The sequence below is a fragment of the Canis lupus genome, chromosome 35 (assembly GCF_048164855.1).
Source record: "Canis lupus baileyi chromosome 35, mCanLup2.hap1, whole genome shotgun sequence".
Taxonomy (NCBI): domain Eukaryota; kingdom Metazoa; phylum Chordata; class Mammalia; order Carnivora; family Canidae; genus Canis; species Canis lupus.
Window position 1 is genome coordinate 1,806,032 of NC_132872.1, and position 24,174 is coordinate 1,830,205.

At 43.6% G+C, this 24,174-nt stretch overlaps 2 protein-coding genes across 2 annotated transcripts in view; both read left to right on the forward strand.

Annotated features, from left to right (window-relative positions):
• Positions 1-4,602: 4,602 nt before the first annotated feature.
• SMCO1 (single-pass membrane protein with coiled-coil domains 1) lies at positions 4,603-10,118 on the forward strand. Its single transcript, XM_072811996.1, has 3 exons — positions 4,603-4,810; positions 8,593-8,742; positions 9,169-10,118. Exons 1-3 carry the CDS (start codon positions 4,761-4,763, stop codon positions 9,611-9,613), a joined length of 645 nt encoding a protein of 214 aa, XP_072668097.1. The 5' UTR covers positions 4,603-4,760; the 3' UTR covers positions 9,614-10,118.
• Positions 10,119-13,732: 3,614 nt separating this feature from the next.
• The window catches only part of RNF168 (ring finger protein 168), a 33,074-nt gene continuing 22,632 nt past the window's right edge, over positions 13,733-24,174 (forward strand). The window contains exons 1-2 of the mRNA XM_072811997.1: positions 13,733-13,906; positions 14,215-14,551. Of these exons, the coding sequence (XP_072668098.1) occupies positions 14,251-14,551 (301 nt within the window). The 5' untranslated portion in view covers positions 13,733-13,906; positions 14,215-14,250. The remainder of the gene's footprint in view (positions 13,907-14,214; positions 14,552-24,174) is intronic.

The window sequence follows — 24,174 nt, forward strand, 5'->3', positions numbered from 1 at the left end:
TTGTTATGAAAGGTTTATGGGAGAAAATATTTGAAAAATCGGTAACAGGGGTGCCTGGATGGCTCAGTCAGTTAAGTGTCTGCCTTCAGCTCAAGTCATCATCCCAGGGTCTTGGAATAGAGCCCCATGTTGGGCTTTCTCCTCAGTGGGGAGTCTGTATCTTCTTCTCCCTCTGCCTGCCACTTTGGCCTGCTTGTGTTCTCTCTCTCTCTCTTATTCTCTGTCAAATAAATAAATAAAATCTTTTTTTTTTTTTTTAAGATTTTATCTATTCATTCATGATAGACACAGAGAGAGAGGCAGAGACACAGGCAGAGGGAGAAGCAGGCTCCATGCAGGGAGCCCGATGCGGGACCCGATCCTGGGTCTCCAGGATCACGCCCAGGGCCAAAGGCAGGCACTAAACCGCTGAGCCACCCAGGGATCCCTAAATAAATAAAATCTTTTTTAAAAACCTGAAAAAACAGGCAGCCCAGGTGACTCAGCAGTTTAGCACCTGCTTTCAGCCCAGGGCCTGATCCTGCAGTTCTGGTGGAGTCCCGCATCAGGCTCCCTGCATGGAGCCTGCTTCTCCCTCTGCCTGTGTCTCTGCCTCTCTCTCTCTCTCTCTCTGTCTCTCATTAATAAATAAATAAAATCTTAAAAAAAAAAACCCTGAAAAAGCGACAATAGATAAATATGTAGAGAACCCTTGAAACTCAATAATAAAAAACAAGCTGATTTTAAAAAGGGCAAAACAACAAAAATAAATAAATAAAATAAAAAGGGCAAAACAGCTGGACGGATACTTCACCAAAGAAGATATACAATGGCAAGTAAGCCATGAATTTGTCATTGGGGAAATGCAAATTAAAACAATAAGATAGGGGATCCCTGGGTGGCGCAGCGGTTTGGCGCCTGCCCTTAGCCCAGGGCACGATCCTGGAGACCCGGGATCGAATCCCACGTCGGGCTCCCGGTGCATGGAGCCTGCTTCTCCCTCTGCCTATGTCTCTGCCTCTCTCTCTGTGACTATCATAAATAAATAAAAATTAAAAAAAAAAAAAAAAAACAACAATAAGATAGGGCAGCCCGGGTGGCTCAGTGGTTTAGCGCCGCCTTCAGCCCAGAGCGTGATCCTGGAGACCTGAGATCAAGTCCCACATCAGGCTCCCTGCGTGGAGCCTTCTTCTGCCTCTGCCTGTGTCTCTGCGTCTCTCTCTCTCTCATGAATAAATAAATAAAATATTTTTTAAAAAATAAAACAATAAGATACAATATACACCTATTTGAATGGCCAAAATCCAAAACAGTGACAACACCAATATGCTGGCAAGGATGCAGAGCAACAAAAACTATCATTACCTGCTGGTGGAAATGCGAAGTGGTCCAGCCACTTTGGAAGACAGTTGGACAGTTTCTTACAAACATACTCTTACCATGCAATCCAACAATCATGCTTCTTGTTATTCGCTCAAATAGACCAAAAATTTATGCCCCCACAAAAATGTGCACTCCAATGTTTATAGCAGGTTCATTAATAACTGCCAAAACTTGGAAATATTCAAGATTCCTTCAGTAGGTGAGTGAGTAAAGAAACTGGTACATCTGAACAATGAAATATTATTCAGCCTTAAAAAGAACTGAGCTATCAAACCATGAAAAGACATGGAGGAAACTGAAATGCATAGTATGAGTGAAAGAAGGCAATCGGAGAAACCTACATACTGTATGGTTCCAGCTATATGACATTCTGGAGAAGGCAAGACTATGGAGGCCGTGAAATGATCAGTGGTTACCAGAGGTTGGGGGTGGGGGGAGGCAGACAGGGGAAATGAATCCACAGAGCATAGAGGATTTTTAGGACAGTGAAACTCTTCTGTGTGATACTACAATGGTGGATACACGTTATTATACATTTGTCAAAGCCCGTAGCATGGACAAAGCCAAGAGTGAACCCTAACGTAAACTGTGCACTTTGGGTGATAATGACAAGACAGTGTAGTTTATCAGAAATAACTAATGTAACCACTGTGGTGCAGGATGTCTGTAGCTGGGGAGGTGGGGCCTCTATGAGGGCAGGGATATACCTTCTGTACTTTTACCTAAAACTGCTCTAAAAAATAAAGTTCACTATTAAAAAAAAAAAGTTTGGAAGGCAGTATGACAGGGGAGGGTCTGAAAGATGAGCCTGGCAGATGAGATCAAGAAATTACGAGTTTGGACAGAGAAAAGGAAATCAGGCAATCAAAGATGGAGTGATCAGCAGGTACTGTTCAGGTCTGCATAGACAAGTGCAAGCGGGGAGAAGGGAACAAACACTGGATCTCCATAGGCAGGCAGCCCCTAGAGGAAACAACACTGGCGGGTGGAATTGGTAGGCTCTTTTTTTTTTTTTTTTTAAGATTTTATTTTTATTTATTTATTCATGAGACACACATACACAGAGAGGCAGAGACATAGGAAGAAGGAGAAGCGGGCTCCTTGTCCGTGCTAGGAGCCCCATGTGGGACTCGAATCCGGGAACCCGGGATCACGCCCTGAGCCAAAGGTGAACGTTCAACTGCTGAGCCACCCGGGGGTCCCAGTTGGTAGGTTCTTACCCCAAGCAGAACTTTTTACGCTTTGCCCTGCTCGCAACATTTTTCTGGGGGCAGGGTCCCCGGTGCCTTATTCTGAGATACCAGGTTAAATGAGTGTTCAGCATTCTCTCCTTCCTTCTCTGTTTTATTTTCTTGTCAAGGTTCTGGCCACTGATCTACCCATAAGAAAACTAATGAAGGGTTTCAGGAGAAATCTCAGCAACGAGGAACCTGATATATAATGAATCCTTCACTGAACTGTTAACTCCTTAAGAGAAGCCCAACTTGGGCAGACCTGGTGGCCCAGCAGTTTAGCACTGCCTTGGGCCCGAGGTGTGATCCTGGAGACCTGGGATCAAGTCCTGCATCGATCGGGCTCCCTGCGTGGAGCCTGCTTCTCCCTCTGCCTGTGTCTTTGCCTCTCTCTCTCTCTCTGTCGGTCATGAATAAATAAATAAAATCTTAAAAAAAAAAAAAAAAAAAGAGAGAGAAGCCCAACTGCAAAAGGCTTAATCAATAAGGCAAAGTTACTCCTTACAATAAGTACACCAGCAATGGAATGATTCTAGGGGAGGTTACTTTGGTGACAAGTTTTTGTTTTGTTTTGAATTTTTTTTCCTTTTTTTTTTTTTTTTTAAATGTTTTTTTTTTTTTTTAATTTTTATTTATTTATGATAGTCACAGAGGGAGAAAGAGAGGCAGAGACACAGGCAGAGAGAAGCAGGCTCCATGCACCGGGAGCCCGACGTGGGAATCGATCCTGGGTCTCCAGGATCGCGCCCTAGGCCAAAGGCAGGCGCCAAACCGCTGCGCCACCCAGGGATCCCTGAATTTTTTTTCCTTACCCTTTTGCCAGACTCTCCCTATTTCCCCCACTCACAACCCCTGGCAACCACTTTTCTACTTTTCTGTTTCTGGGTTTGACTTCTTTATTTAGATTCCACATATAATAAGTGATAGGCTGCAGTATTTGTTTTTCTCTGTTGGGCTCATTTCATTTAGCATAACGCCCTCAAAGTCCATCCATATTGATACAACAGCAGAATTTCCTTCTTTCTGGACAGTTAGGCCATTTCCATATCTTGCCTATGGTGAGTAATGCTGTAAGGAGTGCAGATACCACTTGCACATCCTCTTTCCATATTTTTATTTATTTTTAAAGGTTTTATTTATTTATTCATGAGAGACATACAGAGAGACAGAGACACAGGCAGAGGGAGAAGCAGGCTCCCTGCAGGGAGCCCCATATGGGACTTGATCCGGGGTCTCCAGGATCACACCCTGGGCTGAAGGCAGTGCTAAACCACTGAGCCACCTGGGCTGGCCCAGGAGACTTGTTTTATGTCTGTTTTTATTTTCTTATGTATGTATGTATGTATGTATGTATTTTTAGAGAGAGAGAGAGAATCTTTTTTTTTTAATTTTTATTTATTCATGATAGTCACAGAGAGAGAGAGGCAAAGACATAGGCAGAAGGAGAAGCAGGCTCCATGCACCGGGAGCCCAACGTGGGATTCGATCCCGGGTCTCCAGGATCGCACCCTGGGCCAAAGGCAGGCACCAAACCGCTGCGCCACCCAGGGATCCCCGGAGAGACAGAATCTTAAGGAGGCCCCACACCCAGCTCTAGGCTTGATCTCACAACTGATCATGACCTGAGCCAAAATCAAGAGTAGGATACCTAATAGCCTGAGCCACCCAGGTGCCCTCCGTCTATTACTTTCAATACTTAATCTAATAGCAGAAGCTCTCAATAAATATTTGCTAGTTTCTAAGGATGACTAGGTTGAGTAATTTTTCATCAAATTTAATCCTAGTATATGTATATATTTATATATCCATATATACATTTATCAGAATACATATAGAGCCATGATTATATCTGATTGTTTTGCTATGTTGATGTACTTACAGTTCACTTTACAAAAGCAAATATTATAGTGCGAAAAAAAAAGAAAAAAATATTATAGTGCGTTTTAGGACACCTGTGTTCACATGATCAGTTCTTTGAAACTATATTTGGATGTACAAGCTATTAAAAGCTTCTTGCACTGAGTGACCTTTCAGGCAGAATTTAGATCAAATACTCATACTACTGCTGCCTGTTGCTGAGTGGAAGACAGCAGAAAACCCTGGATTCAAACCTCCCTTAGGTTTTTGTTTTCCTTGTTTTGTTTTCTTTCATTTTGCTTTAAGAAGATGAACAATGAAACCACAACCCTGATATCCTTGAAGAAGGCAATGAAAAGGTTTCTAAGGGCTACAGGGTGGGAACAAGCATAGGTCTGCTTTTTTGGGAAAATGGGTAAGAGAAAAATAAAGAATAAAACTAGGCAAAGAATTACAGGCATGCTGATCAGAATTCTGTCTCTGTTTAAAGTGGTTTAAGTCTTCCAGGTTAAAAATATATATAAAGTAATAATCTAAAAAAATTACTCCCAGGTGAATTCCATTCAATTAATGCATGTGCTATATTCTAGGTATACAAAATAAGTAAAATAGGTTTCTGTCCTTGAGGAGCTCAAAGCCTATAGGGATAACAGAAGTATTCAAAAATAGTTAGAATTTAATGTGATTGACATGATGGTGATATTCCTAAAGGGCCATGAGAGCATGAAGAGAGGATCAATTAAATTTGCCTTGTACACTAGGAAAAGGAACCCTTCCCAGAGAGAGAATTAAGCTGAATCTTAAAGTGTGAATAACAGGTTATGAGAAAGAGAAATATGGGAAGGAATTCTAGGCTGAGGAACTGTACATACTATATGGAAGCCACAGAAGCCTGGAATCGTATGCTGTGTTCAGTGCGCTGCTAGATGTCTCTCGTGATTCGTGATTAGGATACGAGATGAAAAAAAAAAAAAAGATACGAGATGAGGGATCCCTGGGTGGCTCAGCGGTTTGGCGTCTGCCTTTGGCCCAGGACATGATCCTGGAGTCCTAGGATCAAGACCCACATTGGGCTCCCTGCATGGAGCCTGCTTCTCCCTCTGCCTGTGTCTCAGCCTCTCTCTCTCTCTCTTTCATGAATAAATAAATAAAATTTTAAAAAAAGGATACGAGATGAGTGGCAAAAGATGGGAGCAAAGGGCTAACTAAGGGCTTTATGTTTATCTTCCTGAGGATATCTAGTTTGGCTCTAACTATCAGTGGATAACATAGATAATCAGTTGAGTTACATGATCAGAATTGTGTTTTATTTTATTTTTTAAAAAGATTTTATTTAAAAAAATAAAAAATAAAAAGATTTTATTTATCCATGAGAGACACAGAGAGAGAGGCAGAGACACAGGCAGAGGGAGAAGCAGGCTCCCTGCAAGGAGCCTGATGTGGGACTCGATCCCAGATCCTGGGATCATGCCTTGAGCTGAAGGCAGACGCTCAACCGCTGAGCCACCCAGGTGTCCCAGAATTGTGTTTTAGAAGCATATTTCTAGAGGATGGATTAGAGGTAGCAGAAATTGAAAGCAAGGATTTGTAATCCTAGGTCAAAATGAAAGATAGTTATTACCTGGTTTAGTGGTGATGGAGAGGAAGGGATAGTTTAGAAGCATTAATGGAGAGGAAGAAAACAAAGGTCAAAATTATTCTGAGATCTCTAGTTTAAAGCAATTGATGGTGATGTCCACTAACAAACCTGGGAAATTATAGTAGAAAACAGACTTAGATTTGCAGACATGTTGTTTAGGATTTGGAATGGTGTGGGAATGTCTTTTGGTCAGAGCCTTCCAAAGAACTGTTAACAATTGTGAACTCATATACTGACTGAGAAACTAGAGCTCCTCTCTAGAGTTCAAGCTAGAGATGACCTATAAGCAATATAGTCTTAAAGATGTCAAAGTTAACACAAGCAGTATGCCAGATGACATTGTTTTGACATGTAAACAGAGATTGTTGGCATGTTAGGTCATGCAGGCTTACACTCCTATGAAACACAACACATTTCGTAGTGGGCCTTATCTATATGTAAACAAAATACCCAAAACAGTGAGTAAATACCACCATAGTAATTTCTGAAGATGAGAGAGGGGGAGAGATAGTAGGTTCAGTTTAAGACAGGAGAGTTTGACACCTCCATCCAGGTGGAGATGCACAAAACATAAAGATACAGGTCTAGTGCTTAGGAGAGAGCTGGTACCTGAAACTAAATTAGCCTTGAGATAAAGTGAGGAGCAAGAAGAGAAGACGGCCAAAGACAGAACCTGGGCAGCCACAACAGCATTCAGGTCCCTGAGGACATAGAAGCTCAAGAAAGTGGTATGTGTATTTGTATACCACTTTCATGAAAAACAATTCAGGCAAGTGAGTTGTGTTGTTTCAGTTCTTTGTGATTCAGTTTGACATAATTCTGGTGTCACAGCACCGTCTGATGATTAAGCCTGTTCAGAGCTATCCAAATGCCCATGTTGGGTTACACAGCTTGGCATCTCATTCACATTATAGATGTTGATCATATGAGACATATTTTATTACTTCTGTCTAAGACCTTTGCTAGGTATTGGGAGACAGGTATAAGGATGGCCAAGAAATAGTCTCTGATTCCCTCCAACAGCTCACAATTCATTCATGAAACGGTAACCCTAAAAATAAAGCAGAGGGGGCCTGAGTGGCTCACTGGTTAAGCATCTGCCTTTGGCTCAGGTTATAATCCCAGGGTCCTGGGATCGAGCTCCATGTAGGGCTCTCTCCTCAGCAGGAAAGCCTGCTTCTCCCTCTCCCCATTGCTTGCTGCTCCCTCTGCTTTTGCTTTCTCTCTGTCAAGCAAATAAATAAAATCTCTAAAATAATTAAATAAAAATAAAGCGGGAGGTAGGGAGTGACAGGTAGTGGAGGAGGTCCCTCTGAAAATTAAGTAGGCAGGGTGATCTCCAGGCTTAAAGTCTAGTAGATTCAAGAGAATAGTGGAAAATGAGCTTATCCTTGAAGGTGGGAGAGGATTCCAGAAGTCAGACCAGAGAAGTGCACCTTATTAAATACTGGTCCCAGCACCTAGCTAGCATGACATTAGGTCTCAATCTTTTGGAGACTCAATTTCTTTATCTATGAAGTCTATTTTTAAAAATAATCTTGGGGGCAGCCCAGGTGGCTCAGTGGTTTAGCACCGTCTTCAGCCCAGGGCATGATCCTGAGTCCCAGGATCGAGCCCCACATTGGGCTCCCTGCATGAAGCCTGCTTCTCTCTCTGCCTGTGTCTCTGCCTCTCTCTCTCTCTCTCTCTCTCTCTCTCTCCCCCCTCTCCGTGTCTCTCATGAATAAAAAATTTAATAAAAATTAAAAAAATAATCTCTACACCCAATGTAGGGCTTTAACTATTACCTTGAGATCAAAAATCCCATGCTCTTACGACTGAGCCAACCAGGTGCCCCTCAATTCCTTTACCTGCAACATGATAAAAATGACTGCTTCACTTCTTCTGGTTGTTGTGAGAATCAAAGTAATGCTTGTATTTAAAGTCCTTTTTTTTTTTTTAATGTAGGCTCCAAGCCCAATGTGGGGCTTGAACTCAAGACCCTGAGATTGAGAGTTGCATGTTCCACTGACTCAGCCAGCCAGGTGCCCCTAACATACTATGTAAAGTATAAAGTACAACACAAAATCAAGTCGTGGCAGATAATTCAAGTAATTAGACAATTCAATATAAGACAATTGGCAATATAAGGAATATAAGAACTAGGATGATGGCTAGAGAGAATGGCAAATAGGAACATCTGCTCATAATCTTAAATTTAAATAGCTACCCCAATTTTTTTTAAGGATTTTATTTATTTATCCATGAGAGACACAGAGAGAGAGGCAGAGACACAGGCAGAGGGAGAAGCAGGCTCCATGCAGGGAGCCCGACATAGGACTCGATTCCCGGATTCTGGGATCATGAGTTGAGCTCAAGGCAGTTGCTCAACCGCTGAGCCACCCAGGGGCCCTCACTACCCAAATTAATAGTGGTTATAAACAATGTATTAGAGTCTTATCTTAGGCAAAACCTTAGCTTTGTCCCTTGTCCTAAAGTACCCCTTGATTCTTTCATCTATAGAGTAGACCACAAACTCCAAGCTTTAGAAGCACAGTTTAAAGAACTGGACTTCATCAAGGATAGTTTGACACAGAAATTTGAACATCATAGCAAGGCTTTGGCAAGCCAGGCAGCCCAAGATGAGCTGTGGACAGCAGTTCTGGCACCCAAGTGAGTATCCAATGAGAAATCAGTGGAATTTTGTGGCTTCATGAGAGCTTGCAGTGGTCATGCTAATCTTGAATTTCAATGGATTGTGAAGAAATCCTATTTCCTTATGTTAATCGATTCAAAAAAGATTAATTTGAGCACCTGTAGCTACGCCAGCACTGCCATATGCATTTCATCAGTGTCTCTTGTTTGCCAATAGCTTACTAACACAGAGATGGTTGACGTAACTCCTCTGCCGCTGAGAAATGTGTAGTGTGAGTGGCCTGAGAACTAAGCTATCCAGCATAGTGTAGGCTCTTTCTAAAGTAAGTATTTTCCAAAATACAACAACTGGTTCTTGTAGTGGGTTTGTATCCTGATGGAATTCACTGTATGTTTGTACATAAAGAGTCCTACTGATTGAGCAGCTCTCCACATTTTTTGTAGATTCACTTCAATGGAACTGAATATTTTACACAGCTACGTTATTGATGTACTCGTCTGCTTGCACACCCATGTGGTTGAGAAGCTGCCAGACCTGGTGAGAGGTCTTCCCACCTTGGCCTCTGTCCTAAGACGAAAAGTCAAGAACGGGCGCATTAGAGCTGTGTGGGAGTCTGTCCTGGAGGAGTGCGGGCTGCAGGAAGGAGATATCAGGGCGCTTTGCACCTTCTTTATTGCACATGGTAACAAGACGGAATACTATGTTGCTAAGGTGAGGCACATGTATATCAGAGATGTCAGTGTCCTGATCACTAACATGGTAAAGAACCAGTCTCTGCAGGGCGGTTTGCTGAGGGCTGTTCAGGTCATTGAGAAGGGGAAAGCAGTGAGTGCTCCCGAAGAGCCGAAGTCCTCCCTGAAAGAGTTGATACCATCTGTCAAAAACTAACTTTGATGACCAAGAGATTCTTTTTCTAGTAGTTTATCTTGTAAACAGGGGAAGACGATGTATGTACAGTGTATTACAGGTTCATTTTTATAGCAAAAGTGAGGGGAGCCCAAACAAAATATGATAAATTGATATAGTGGATACTTTCTGTGTAGCAATATAAGAGAATGAAGAGAATGATGTGGAGCTATCACCAAGATGCGTTATTTTAAAATATTTCCGATATATTGTTAAGTGGAAAAAAAGGGCAAAAATAAATACACACACACACACACACACACACAGCTAATATATCCATAAATTTCATAAGCTGCTTCTGGAGAGATATGTTACAAAGTAAGAACATTGGTTGTCACAGGGAGAAAAATGAAGAGGCTAGAGGTCAAAGGTAGGAGAAATTCTCACTCTCAATCCCTTTTGTACATTTTGAATTTTGAACCATGTGAATGTACTATATATTAAAAGGCAAAAAAAAAAACAATAAAGACACCTAATATATATTGTATATTGTGCATTTTCACTCTGGTACACTACCATAGTTATTTTACACTGGAAAGGGAACTCTTAGACACTGACTATATATGGAAATATTTATTGGGGCCCCTGGCTGGCTCATTTGATAGAGCATGTGATTCTTGATCTCAGGGCTGTAGGTTTGAGCCCCATGTTGGGTACAGAGATTACTTAAAAATAAAATCTTAAAAAATTAAGAAGATATATTTATTGAACACCAATTCCAGGTGCTAGGTGCTGAGAATAACAGAAACATTTAAAAATGTGGACCCTGTCTTCTAGGTAAAGGTTAAGTGCGTGCGTGTTTTATTTGGGAGGTACAAATTCAGATCAACCAAAATGAGGTAACAGGAGACACAGGAGCATGTTTGGCAGATAAGTGTACCCAGTCTTGGAGCACCTGGCTGGCTCACTTGGTAGAGTATTTGACCCTTAACCTCAAGGTTGTAGGTTCGACCCCCATGTTGGGTGCAGAGATTACTTAAGATTTTTAGAATAAAATCTTAAAAAAAAAAATATCTACTCACTGTCTTGTCCTCTCCAGGCACACTGTTTAGAGAAAACATGCCTTGGAAGGTAGATGGAAAGGGAATTTCTCTGTCATGCTCGCTTAGTCTACGGTTTCCAGTGGGCCAAAGTTTGTTCTACGGGGAGTGACCCTCCCACCATACTTCCAAGATGCATCATCTAAGCCCTCCCAGTCAGTGGAAATCCAGTGCCTGCATTGCTCAGCACAGTGTTTCATTGGAGTCCAGAAGTGATAGGAAGAGCCAGAGATTCTAGAAATGCAACAGGTCAGCCCCAGGCAGAACAGGGACTGTGGGTTCAGAAAGTAAACAACGCCAAGGAAACCTGAGGAAACACATAATATGGATCTACTACACAGACATAAATACACATAAATACCTGAACACAGAAATCAAAATGCAAATCTTAGAAGATAAGACTATAATAAAAACCACTATCACTAGGCAATATATGATTGGGTGAGTTCAGAGGAGGTCACTGTGTGGTTAAGGAATATTTCCTGGAGGAAGTACAATGAGTTGATCCTTCAAGTAGGCAAAGCAACAAAGTAATTCATTAAAATGAATTAAGATTTCAGACAATGGTCTGAAAGCACAAGATTTGGACGCCAGCAACTAGATCATAGTTCAATCTTTAAAAGAATAATGGGAGAGGGGCACCTGGGTGGCTCAGTTGGTTGGGTGTCCATCTCTTGGTTTTGGCTCAGGACATGATCTCAGGGTCATGGGATACAGCTCTGAAACGGGTTCCATACTGAGCACAGTTGGCTGGAGTTTATCTCACTCTCTGTGCCCCTCCCCCACCATGCACACAGGCGCATGCACCTCTCTCTCTCCCACCTCTCTCTAATAAATAAATAAATCTTAAAAAAAAAATGGATAATGGGAGATGCCACAGGGAAAAGCAGGTTGGGACCATATTAAGGAGCCTGCAATTTTAGGCTGAGGTGTTGATATCATGGACAAGTGGATGACAACCAAAGATTTCTGAATTCACATTAAAACAAAAGTTCCCAAAGCTCTCTATCAAGGGCCCATGCCTCCTTGCTTTGGCTCCCTCTGGAAACCATGCAGCCAACCTGAATGGCTTAGCAAACCCAAAACACCTCAAAGATAGATTGTATTCATGCACAGTGATATTTTTCTCTACCTCCACATCTATGCAACATTTCCTCAAGAACTCAAGCCTGACTTTTTTTTTTTTTTTTTTTATGATAGTCACAGAGAGAGAGAGAGGCAGAGACACAGGCAGAGGGAGAAGCAGGCTCCATGCACCGGGAGCCCGACGTGGGATTTAATCCCGGTTCTCCAGGATCACGCCCTGGGCCAAAGGCAGGCGCTAAACCGCTGGGCCACCCAGGGATCCCTCAAGCCTGACTTTTATTGCTTTTCTTTTTATTTAGTTTTGGTTGTTTTTCAAAAATTTTTCTTATTGCGGTAAAATATGCATAAAATTTACCATCTTAATCATTTTAAGTGGACAGTTCAGCGTATTAGATACATTCATAACACTGTGCAACCATCACTACAGTCTGTCTGAAAATAAACTCTGTAACCATTAAACAGTAACTCTGTCTCTGGGCTTTAGTAAGTGCTAGGGGTGAGTCTATTTAATCCCTGTATTTTCTCTAGCCCAAACCTACTTTTTTTAAAATAAAAAAAAATTTTTTTTAAGTAATTTCTACATCCAATGTGGGGCTCAAGCTCAAATGGGATTAAGAGTTGCATGCTTTACCAACCAGGCAGCCAGCCAGGCATCCCCAAAACCTACTTTTTTCATAGAATTCAAAACAGTAGGATCAGTTGTCAGCACAAGAATTTATTTATTTATTTATTTATTTTTATGATAGTCACACAGACAGAGAGAGGCAGAGACATAGGCAGAGGGAGAAGCAGGCTCCATGCACCAGGAGCCCGACGTGGGACTCGATCCTGGGTCTCCAGGACCGCGCCCTGGGCCAAAGGCAGGCGCCAAACCACTGCACCACCCAGGGATCCCTATCAGCACAAGAATTTAGTATCAAAGTGGAAAACTCATTTCAGAGTGCACAAAATACTAAAATATTTTTTTACTTCTTTCGTAGTTTTGGTTGCTCTAGATTGGAATTTAATAGTACAGGAGTACATTACAAATGATGCATGTGACAGCTAAGCCCCAGAATCGAGGCAATCCTGTAGTTTGTCTTCCCAAGTCCTATGAAACCTCCATAGAAATGGATGGAACTGAAGACGGACACAGTAATGGTTCATCAAATCTTGACTTTGAACTGAACAAATTTTTCTCTTCCTCATTCTTGAGGCCTCTCCCTCCCTTTCCCTTTTCCAAGAATCTCTTTTCCAAAAATTGGGTACGGACGTTGATAGTAACAAGACTTGGATGCAACAACAACAACAAAAAAAAGTCTTGGGTGGCCGGTGGCAGCGCTGGTCCTGAGGCTGGAGGCTAGAGATCCAGGGCCTTGCAGGGCAGCTCACACTGGATTCCCGGGGAAACCGCCCTGATCCGGTAATTCCCTATGAAGACCCCCACCCCCCTGCAGGGAGCTGGATGCAGAACTCGATCCCAGGACCCGGGATCACGACCTGAGCCAAGGCAGATGCTCAACTGCTGAGCCACCCAGGGGCCTCGGGAAGCATTTTTAAAATGACTGTTGAGTCTTTCTTTTTTCTTTTGAGATTTTATTTATTTATTCATGAGAGACAGAGAGAGAGAGAGAGAGGCAGAGACAACAGAGACACAGGCAGAGGGAGAAGCAGGCGCCTTGCAGGGAGCCCAAGGTGGGGCTCGATCCCGCGACCCGGGGTCACGCCCTGGGCTGCAGGCGGCGCTAAGCGGCTGAGCCACCCGGGCTGCCCCCTGTTGGGTCTCTAACTTGTGTCGAGGTTTCCCTTTCTGTGCCGCAGCCCACGCTCGCGACCCTCCCGGGCTTCCGCAGGACCCGCGAGCAGCAGCCACGCGGGGGAGGCCGGCCGCAGCCCGAGCCGAGCGACAGCTGCGGCGCCGCAGGACCGAGCCCCGGCGGGCGAGGCTCCGGAAGCCCCCAGGACCCGGAAGTCCCGCCCCGCCGCCGCGCGGCCCGGGGGCGGGCCTGCGGCTGTGACGTCACAGCCCCTGCCGCGTCGCTGCCGCAGCACCGCGCCGACGAGCGTTTGCGGCTGACGAGAGGAAGGGGAGCGCGGTGTCCTGCGCCGGGAGCCGCTGGAGGCGCGCGGAAGCCCGAACGGGGGCTCGCGGGGTGCGCCTGCGACAGCGGTAAGACGGAAGTGCTGCCGCCGCGCTTCCCGCCTGCGCGGCCTGGGGCGCGGCCGCCGCGAGCCAGCGGGGCGCCCGGCGGGTGAGGGGGGGGCGGGGCCGTCGGCGCGTCCCGCCCGCCCTGCCGCCGCGGCTGTGGTGACCCCGCAGCCTGGCTCCCCCGGCGGCTCCGTGCGGCTGCGCGCCCGCGGTCGGCCTCAGGGCGCGGGTGTGAATCCCGCGGCGCCGGCTGCCGGGCGGGACGCCTCAACGGCTGCAGGGCGGCGTCCGCCGCGGTGGGGCCCGCCACGAGCGCCTTTGTCTTGCAGGGGTCGATGGCGGGGGGGCCCGGCTAGCTTCCGGAAATGGCGGCCGCCCGACGCGCCGTCCCCTCCCTGTCGGAGTGCCAGTGCCGCATCTGCGTGGACATCCTCGTCGAGCCCATCACGCTGCCGTGCGGCCACACGCTGTGCAGTCCGTGCTTCCAGGCGACTGTGGAGAAGGCGAGTCTGTGCTGCCCGTTCTGCCGCCGCCGGGTCTCTTCGTGGACCCGGTACCACACCCGAAGGAATTCCCTGGTCAACGCCGAGCTGTGGGCCGTCATCCAGAAACACTACGCCAGGGAGTGCAAGCGCAGAGCCTCGGGGCAGGAGCCGGAGGACGTCGGTGAGTCACACCCGGCGTGTGTGGAGTCTGCGGGGAAGAGAGAAAAAAATAAAAACCCTCTAAAAAGTGAATCCCCCAAAAAAAAAAAAAAAAAAAAAAGTGAATCTCTGGGGACCCCCCCCCCCCCCCGGTGGCTCAGCGGTTAGCGCCGCCTGCGGCCCAGGGCGTGACCCCGGGGGTCCCCGGATCGAGTCCCGCGTCGGGCTCCCTGCGTGGAGCCTGCTTCCCCTTCTGCCTGTGTCTGGGCCTCTCTCTCTCTGTGTCTGTCATGAATGAATAACTTACAAAAATCTTCAAAACAAAACAAAAAAAAGCGAACATCCATTTGTGTTCCACACACTAGAAACCAGTTGATGCATGTCTAGATTTTTTTTTCCTCGAGGGTTTGGGTTTTATGGATCCCAAAATGTCGAGGTCGACGGTTAAGATTTTGTCCATTGTTATAATGCCCAGGCTACTGTTCAGTTGGGTTAAAAATGAAAAGAAACAACCAACACCCCAAGAATGGCCCACATAGAGCTTTCCGTTTTGTGAAGGTGACATAAATATTGACAGATGAGCAGTAGTCCGCGGAGCAGCAGCAGCACCGGAAATACAGAAACTTACCTGGCTGTGCATCTCCAGTCATTTAATTCTTAAGCATGCAGTGAACCTAAAAATAGCTTTCAGTGACCGTTTCCATTTAGTTCAGTGATTTTTTTTTTTTTTTTTTGCAGATTTTATTTAGTTATTCATCAGAGACACCGGTGTGTGTGTGTGTGTGTGTGTGTGTGTGTGTGTGTGTGTGTGTGGAGAAACACAGGCAGAGGGAGAAGCAGGTTCCATGCAGGGAGCCGGATGCTGGACTCATCCCAGCACCCCAAGATCCTGACCTGAACTGAACGCAGATGCTCCACCATTGAGCCACCCAAGGGCCCCTAGTTCAGTCATTCTTTATTTTAAAGATTTTATTTATTTATTCATGAGAGATAGAGGGAGAAGCAAGGCTCCCTCTGAGGACCCCAATGCAGGACCGGATCCCAGGACCCTGAGCCGAAGGCAGCTGTTCAACCACTGAGCCACCCAGGCATCCCACAAATGGATACATGTGAAGTTCACAGTTCAGTGGCTTTGGTATTTTACATCATGAGGTTTTTTTTTTTTTTTTTTTTTTTTTTTTTCTTTTTCAAAATCGTGGTGAAATCTATAAAGCATAACATTGGCCATTTTAACCATTTTAAGTTTGTTAAAGCGTATTAATGGCATTTTTTAATTTAATTTAATTTTTTTTTATGATAGTCGCACAGAGAGAGAGAGCGAGAGAGGCAGAGACACAAGCAGAGGGAGAAAAGCAGACTCCATGCAGGGAGCCAGACGTGGGACTGGATCCCGGGTCTTCAGGAACACCCTGAGCTGAAGGCGCTAAACTGAGCCACCCGGGCTGCCTAATGGCATTAATTATATTCACGGTGTACAACTTTCAGCACTGTTTCCAAAACTTTTTCCTCACCCCAAATTCTTTAGCTATTAGGCAATGGTTCTCCATTCTTCTGTTTTCCCACTCTTTACTCCTGTGTTTCTCTTTCTTTTCTTTCTTTTCCTTCCTTCCTTCCTTCCTTCCTTCCTTCCTTCCTTCCTTCCTTCCTTCCTTCTTTCTTCTTTCTCTCTTTCCCTTTCTTTCTTTCTTTCTTTCTTTCTTTCTTTCTTTCTTTCTTTCTTTCTTTCTTTCTTTCTTTCTTTCTTTCTTTTCTGATTTTTATATATTTATTCGAGAGAGAGGCAGAGGGATCCCTGGGTGGCGCAGCGGTTTGGCGCCTGCCTTTGGCCCAGGGCGCGATCCTGGAGACCCAGGATCGAATCCCACATCAGGCTCCCAGTGCATGGAGCCTGCTTCTCCCTCTGCCTGTGTCTCTGCCTCTCTCTCTCTCTCTCTCTGTGACTATCATAAATAAATAAAAATTTAAAAAAATAAAAAAAAAAAAAAGAGAGGCAGAGAAGCAGGCTCCTCACAGGGAGCCCGATGTGGGACTCCATCCCAGGACCTCAGGATCACACCCTGAGCAGAAGGGGTCCTCCCCATGTTTCTGTCTACTTTGTCTCTATGTATTTGCTTGTTCTAGGTATTTCATACAAGTGTATTCCTACAATATGTGATCTGTTGTGTCTGGCTTTCACTTATGTTTCAAGATTATACACAGTTAAGTATCAGTACTTCCTTCCTTTGTAGAACTAAATAGTATTTTATGGATTGTATTATTATATTTTGTTTATCCTTTCATTTATGGATGAACATTTGAGTTGTTTCCATCTTTTGCCTATTTGAGTAGTGCTGATATGAATATTCATATATAAAGTATTAGAATGTTTCCAGTACTTTTGTATATGTACCTAGGATTGGAAGTGCTCAATTTATACGGTAGTTCTCTGTTTAGCTTTTTAAGGAACTGCCAAATTTTTCCACAGGGCTTTGCCATTCTGCATTCCCACCTACAACGTATAATGGTTCCAGTTTCTCCGCATCCTCACCAACACTTGTTATTTTCTGTTTTTTTTTTTTTTTTTGGTGTGTGTGCATTTTTTTTTTTTTTAAAGATTTTATTTTTTTGGGAAGCCTGGGTGGCTCAGTGGTTGAGGGCCTGCCTTTGGCCCAGGGCATGATCCTGGAGTCCCGGGATCAAGTCCCACATCAGGCTCCCTGCGTGGAGCCTGCTTCTCCCTCTGCCCCTCTCTCTCTCTCTCTCTCTGTCTCTCATGAATAAATAAATAGAAAAAAATAGATTTTATTTATTTATTCATGGGAGACACAGAGAGCCAGAAGGAGAAGCAGGCTCCATACAGGGAGCCTGATGTGGGAGGCTCCGAGGTCGATCCCAGGACCCCGGGATCACGCCCTGGGTTGAAGGTGGCGCTAAACCGCTTAGCTACCGACGCTGCCCGGTGTGTGTGCGCGTATTAAATAGTCATTCTAGTAGATGTGAAGTGGTATCTTAGTATCTGTGTCTTTTAATTGTGGTCAAGCATGCATAAAAATTTATAATTTCCACCATTTTTGACTATACAGTTCGGTGGCCTTAAGGATAGTCACTCTGGTGTGCAACCATCACCACCATCCTCCTGAACTCTTTCATCTTCCCAAACTGAAACGCCATACCCATTAAACAATAACTCCCCAGTTCCCTCTCCCTCCAGCCCTTTTAACCATCATGCTACTTCGGGCTTCTATGAATTTGATCACTTTAGGTATCTCATATAAGTAGAATCAAAATATTTGTCCTTTTGTATCTGGCTTATTTATTTCACTTAGTGTCTTCAAGGATCTTCCGTATTGTAGTTAGAATTTCATTCCTTTCTGAAGTTAAATGTTTGGCTCTCGATCTCAGCTCAGGTCTTAATCTCAGGGTCAGGAGTTCAAGCCCCTCACTGGGCTCCATGGCCAGCATGGAGCCTACTTAAAGAAAAAAAAAGAATTTTATTCCTTTCTATGGCTGAATAATACTCCATTGGAGGTATTTACCACATTTTGTTTGTCAGTGGACACTTGGGTCACTTCTGCCTTTTGGCTGTTGTGAATAATGCTGCTATGAATGGTGGCGGGCAAGTATGTTTTTGAGTTCCAGCTTTCAACTCCTTTGAATATGTACCCAGAAAGAAATTGCTGGATCATGTTATTTCTGTGGGTGTTTTTTGTTGGTTTGGTTTGGTTTTTTGTTTTTGTGGAATTGCAGTACTCTTCCATAGCAGTTGCACTCTTTTACATTTCCACTAGCAATGTGCAAGGACTCCCCATTTTTCCATATCGTTGTCAGCACTTGTTACTTTCTTACTTTTGGGTTTTTTTTTAATAAAGCCATCCTGGGCAGTCCAGGTGGCTCCGGTTTAGCGCCGCCTTCATTCCAGGGCATGATGCTGGAGACCTGGGATTGAGTCCCACGTCGGGCTCCCTGCATGGAGCCTGCTTCTCTCCCTGCCTGTGTCTGCTCTCTCTGTTTCTCATGAATAAATAAGGCATTTAAAAATAAATAAATAAAACCATCTTAATGAGTATGAGATGCTGTCTCATTGTGGTTTTGGTTTGCATTTCCCTAATGACTAATAATTTTGAACATCTTTTCATGTATTTTTTTGGTTGTTTGTATATCTTTGGAGAATTGTTTATTCAAGTCTTTTGCTAGTTTTAAAATCAGATTTTTTTGTTGTTTAGTTGTTGGTGTTTATATATTCTAGATTTTTTTTTTTTTTTTTTTTTTTTTTTTTTATGATAGTCACACAGAGAGAGAGAGGCAGACACACAGGCAGAGGGAGAAGCAGGCTCCATGCACTGGGAGCCCGACGTGGGATTTGATCCCGGGTCTCCAGGATCGCGCCCTGGGCCAAAGGCAGGCGCCAAACTGCTGAGCCACCCAGGGATCCCTATATTCTAGATGTTAACTCCTTATCAGATAAGATTTGCAAATATTTTCTCCCATTCCATGGGTTGCTATTTCACTCTACTGATTATGTACTTTGATGCACAGAAGTTATTAAGTTTGCTATAGTCCTGTTTATCTATTTTTGCTTTTTGTACTTGTGGTTTTGGTGTCATACCAAGAAATTATTGCTAAACTTCAATGTCATGAAGCTTTTTCCTGTTTTCTTACAGGAATTCTATAGTTTCAGGTCTTATTCTTGAGTCTTTTATCCATTTTGATCTAATTTGTTTAGTATGGTGTGGGGTAAGGGTCCAATTTCTTTTTTTTTTATATGTGAATATCCAGTTTTGTCAGTGCCCTTTGTTGATGATGACGGTTTTAAGGTTTTTAGTAGGAAGTCTGATGTCTGGACTTCCTCAAAAATAGTTTGTTAATTTATTTTATTCCTTTGAATTGTCCATGCTTCCTTGTTTCTTTGTATGCCCTGTGACTTTTTTTTTTTTTTGAGAAAATTGGACATTTGAATGTTACAATGTGGTGACACTGGAAATCAGATTTCTTCCTTTCCCCAGAGTTTACCATTTTCTTCGATTGTTGAATAATAGTCCGTTTGTTTACTAACTTTACCAAACTATTTTTGCAAAGACTGTATGCCTTGTTGTGTGTGGTCACCTGAGTCTCTGTGCCTTAGCTTCTGTTCAGTTAGCATTTTGACAGATGTCCTTTAATGTCAGGAGCTAAAGAAACAAAACAAGAAAGCACCTTTTTGTCTTGAAACATTGGCTCAGTGTGGAGGCAGTTCTTCAGCAGTTAGCCAGGCTTGCACTGAGCCTAGGGATCAGTGAAAGTTTGGGGTCTTGTTGCATGTGTCTTGCCCTGGGTATGTTCCACCCCCTCCAGAACCAGGAACCAGTGTCCCATTCTGAGAATGTGGATATCCTTGTTCAAGACTACCACTACACTGAGGACGTGAGGCAAGAGCAAAAGTGCCACAAAACTTTCCTACTATTTTGAAGTTGCTTTTTTTTCCTGATTTGCCATTTTCTTGGTTGTTGTAAACCTTTGATCGTTTTCTAGAGTTCTAACGTCCCACTACCCAGCTAAATAATAAGGAGCCTCCATTTCAAGTGAGGTAGCCAAGCCAGGACTCCCTGTCTCTCCAGCTCCTGGTAAAGGACTGTAGCATCCCTCTGGGAAGAACAAACTGCCAGCATGTCTTATCCCTTCCAGCTCACTGTTGCAGAGGCTCAATTCCAGATGAGTGGACCTGAGAAACTATGGGTTCCCTTTCTCCATCCATTTCAAATTTTTTTTTTATTAATTTTTATTTATTTATGATAGTCACAGAGAGAGAGAGAGGCAGAGACACAGGCAGAAGGAGAAGCAGGCTCCATGCACTGGGAGCCCGACGTGGGAATCGATCCAGGGTCTCCCGGATCGGGCCCTGGGCCAAAGGCAGGCGCCAAACCCCTGTGCCACCCAGGGATCCCCCTCCATCCATTTCATACTCAGAGAAAGGAAGCGTTCGTTACCTCGGCAAAGCAGGTAGAGAATATTAGGGTCCCCTTGCCTTCATCACAGCTCACTCATAGGGCAAAGGTTCTAGAGCAGGAAAGCCAAGAAGACTGTGGAGGCTACTATGCCTGCCTAATGACCTGTTCATAAGGAAAGAAGTAAGCCATAGTCTTTGCCTTCCAGCTCTAGAGCAGTAACTCAGATTTTGCCCAGGGAAAGAGGCAGACCATAAGAACTGAGAGCTCCAAAGATCTCCTGCAAAGAAAATGGCTTTATTTACAATAGACTGTAGAGAAGTCCAAGCATAAGGGCATTCTTGAAAATGATGCCAATTTTAGTGGTAAGTACTTAAAAGAAGGCTGATAGAGTGCTGTCAGAAAAATGGCAGGCAGCTCCAAGCTGTCAACCCTCCATAGAAACATCAAAAAACAAGTACAAACTATCGTAGCCAACATCATTAGTTGGCCACCCCACTTGAAATGGAACCAACTTCTTATTTGGCTTGGGGAAGGTGGGGAGAAGGTTGTGGTTCAAGTGCTACAGATTCTCATTTTTCTTACTGAGATTTAGTAAATTTTTTGGGAAATATTTCTTCATTTGCTATATGTTCCTAGGACAATTTACAGGGATATTTGTTTATTATTTTTTTTAAGATTTTATTTATTTATTCATGAGAGAGACAGAGAGAGAGAGAGGCAGAGACACAGGCAGAGGGAGAAGCAAGCTCTATGCAGGAAGCCCGATGCGGGACTCGATCCCGGGTCTCCAGGATCACACCCTGGGCTGAAGGCGGCGCCAAACGGCTGACCCACCCAGGCTGCCCGATTTGTTGATTTTAATGTTAAAATCATACTGTTGATTCCTGTGGCTTTACAGAAAATCTTGAAGTCACATAGTAATAGATCTCCAGTTTTATTATTATTATTCATGTTTGTTCTGGGTATTCTAGGTCCTTTGTATTTTCATGTAGATTTTTTTTTTTTAAGATTTTATTTATTTATTCATGAGAGACACATACACACAGAGGCAGAGACACAGGCAGAGGGAGAAGCAGGCTCCATGCAGGAAGCCCGATGTGGGACTCGATCCTGGTCTCCAGGATCATGCCCTGGGCCAGAGGCGGTGCTACACAGCTGAACCACCAAGGCTTCCCTCATGTAGATTTTTAAATTTAATTTAATTTTATTTATTCATGAGAGACACAGGCAGAGGGAGAAGCAGGCTCCATGCAGGAAACCTGTGGGTTTCCCGAGAACCCGGGATCATGCCCTGAGCCAAAGGCAGATGCTCAACCGCTGAGCCACCCAAGCGTCCCCCTCGTGTAGATTTTTAAGTCAACCTGCCACTTTCTACCAAAAGTGTAGTAGGAGTTGATTTGGGTTGTGTTGGATCTTTGGATCAATTTGGGGGAGAATTGATATGTTAACACCATAGAGCCCTTGTACCTGTGAAAACAGTCTTTCTCTCCATTGATTTAAATCTTCAATTTCCCTCAATAATGTTTTATAGTTTTTCAGTGAAGACCAATTACACGTTGTTATATGTTGAATTGTGTCTCCTTGGAAAAGAAATGTTTAACTCCTAACTTCTATACTTCATACCTTATTTGGAAATAAGATATTTTTTTGGAAATAAGATCTTTACAGAGGTAGTCAATTTTAGGTTGTTAGTGTTGTGGTTCTTAATCCATTATGACTGGTGTCCTCATAAATGGAAAATTTGAACAGAGACAGACACACAGAAGGAGAATGATAAGAAAACCCGTAGTGGGAACACTATGTGAAGACAGAGGGTTAGAGTAATGCACCTACAAACCAGTGAACACCAAAGATTGCTGGTAAACCACCAGAAACTAGAAGAATCAAGGAACCCTACTTCAGGCTTCAGAGGAAGATTGGATGAGCAAATTTTTTTTTTTTTCATTATTGGGTGAGCAAATTTAATTGGAAGAAGAAAACTATTTCTGGCATGATACAAGCAGAATCAAATTGAGTGATGAAAGTAATGTAATTTTATGAATGACTTAATTGCTCAAGTTAGGTTTATTGTGATCTTTTATTTTGGTCCAGTATTTGGACATTCAATTCTTTGATTAACTTGGAAGGAAAAGGAGAAGCTGACTCCTTGATGAGCAGGGATCCCCATGTAGAGCTCGATCATGGGACCCTGAGATCATGACCTGAGCCAAAGGCAGATGGCAATTAACCAGCTGAGCCACCCAGATGCCCCTAAAGTTAGTTTAGATATTAAATCTTCATTTACTTATGTGGAGCCTTAAGTGTCTCCATTTTAGCCCTGTGGTTTTCTTTTTTCTTTTCTTTTTTAATGTTTATTCCAAAGCCATTTTAAATCGTCAAATGAAAATCCAGTGTTGCCACCCAAGGAATTAACCATGGGTGATGATCCACGGTGGCTTTTTTTCTACAAAATGACCACAAAGAGGGCAGCCCTGGTGGCGCAGCGGTTTGGCGCCTCCTGCAACCTGGGGTGTGATCCTGGGGATCCAGGATCGAGTCCCACATCGGGCTCCAGCATGGAGCCTGCTTCTTCTCTCTCTGCCTCTGTCTCTGCCTCTTTCTCTCTGTGACTATGAATAAATAGATAAAACCTTTAAAAAAAAAAAAAAATGACCACAAAGAGTATGCTACTCTCTAAGGGGAAGGAAACAAGCCATCCTCCTGTAGTTTTCTTTTTATTTATTTATTTTTTGATAGTCACACACACACAGAGAGAGAGAGAGAGAGAGAGTCAGAGACACAGGCAGAGGGAGAAGCAGGCTCTATGCACCGGGAGCCCGACGTGGGATTCGATCCCGGGTCTCCAGGATCGCGCCCTGGGCCAAAGGCAGGCGCCAAACCGCTGCGCCACCCAGGGATCCCTTTTTAAATTTTTATTTATTTATTTATTTATTTATTTATTTATTTATTTATTTATTTATTGTTTTTTATTTTTATTATTTCTTATTTATTTTTTATTTTATTTTATGTAGTTTTCTTTATAACAAGTTTTGATTTTTGTTGTTTTTTTATGGTGGCAAAATACATTTAACAGAAAATTTGCCATTTTGATTTTTTTTAAGATTTTGTTTATTTTAGAGAGAGTGACTTGGGATAGGAGCCAGAGAGAGAAAGAGAGAGATCTCAAGCAGACTGTCCTCTGAGTATGGAGCTTCAAGCAGCGTTCCATCTTGCAACACTGAGATGATGACCTGAGCTGAAATCGGAGTTGGACGCTTAGCCAACCCAGGTGTCCCCATTTTAATTGTTTCTAAGTATACAGTTCAGTGGCATGGAGTGCAGTCACATTGATGTGCAGCCATCACCACCATCCATCTCCAGAACTTTTCATTCTCCACAATTAAAACTATAGCCATTACACAATAACTCCCCAATTCCTCCTTCCCGTAACCCCTGGCAACCACCATTCTACTTTCTGTCAAATTTGACTACTATAGGTACCTTCATATAAGTAGAATCATAATAGGTATTAGTTCTTTTGTGTCTGACTTTTTTCACTTAGCATAATATCTTCAAGGTTAATTATTGTTATATAGTATGTCAGAATTTCATGGGGTACGTGGTTGGCTCAGTTGGTTAAGCGTCTGCCTTTGACTCAGGTCATGATCCTGGGGTCCTGAGATTCAGCCCTTCTTTGGGCTGCTTTGCCCTCTACCCTTCCCCACATGTTTTCTCTCTCTCAAATAAATTAATTTTTAAAAAT

Coding starts and splice junctions, on each gene's coding strand:
- SMCO1 (XM_072811996.1), top strand. CDS start 4,761: ATGAACAATGAAACCACAACCCTGATATCCTTGAAGAAGGCAATGAAA. Junction 4,811..8,592: donor TTGAAGAAGGCAATGAAAAG/GTTTCTAAGGGC, acceptor TTTCATCTATAG/AGTAGACCACAAACTCCAAG. Junction 8,743..9,168: donor ACAGCAGTTCTGGCACCCAA/GTGAGTATCCAA, acceptor CATTTTTTGTAG/ATTCACTTCAATGGAACTGA.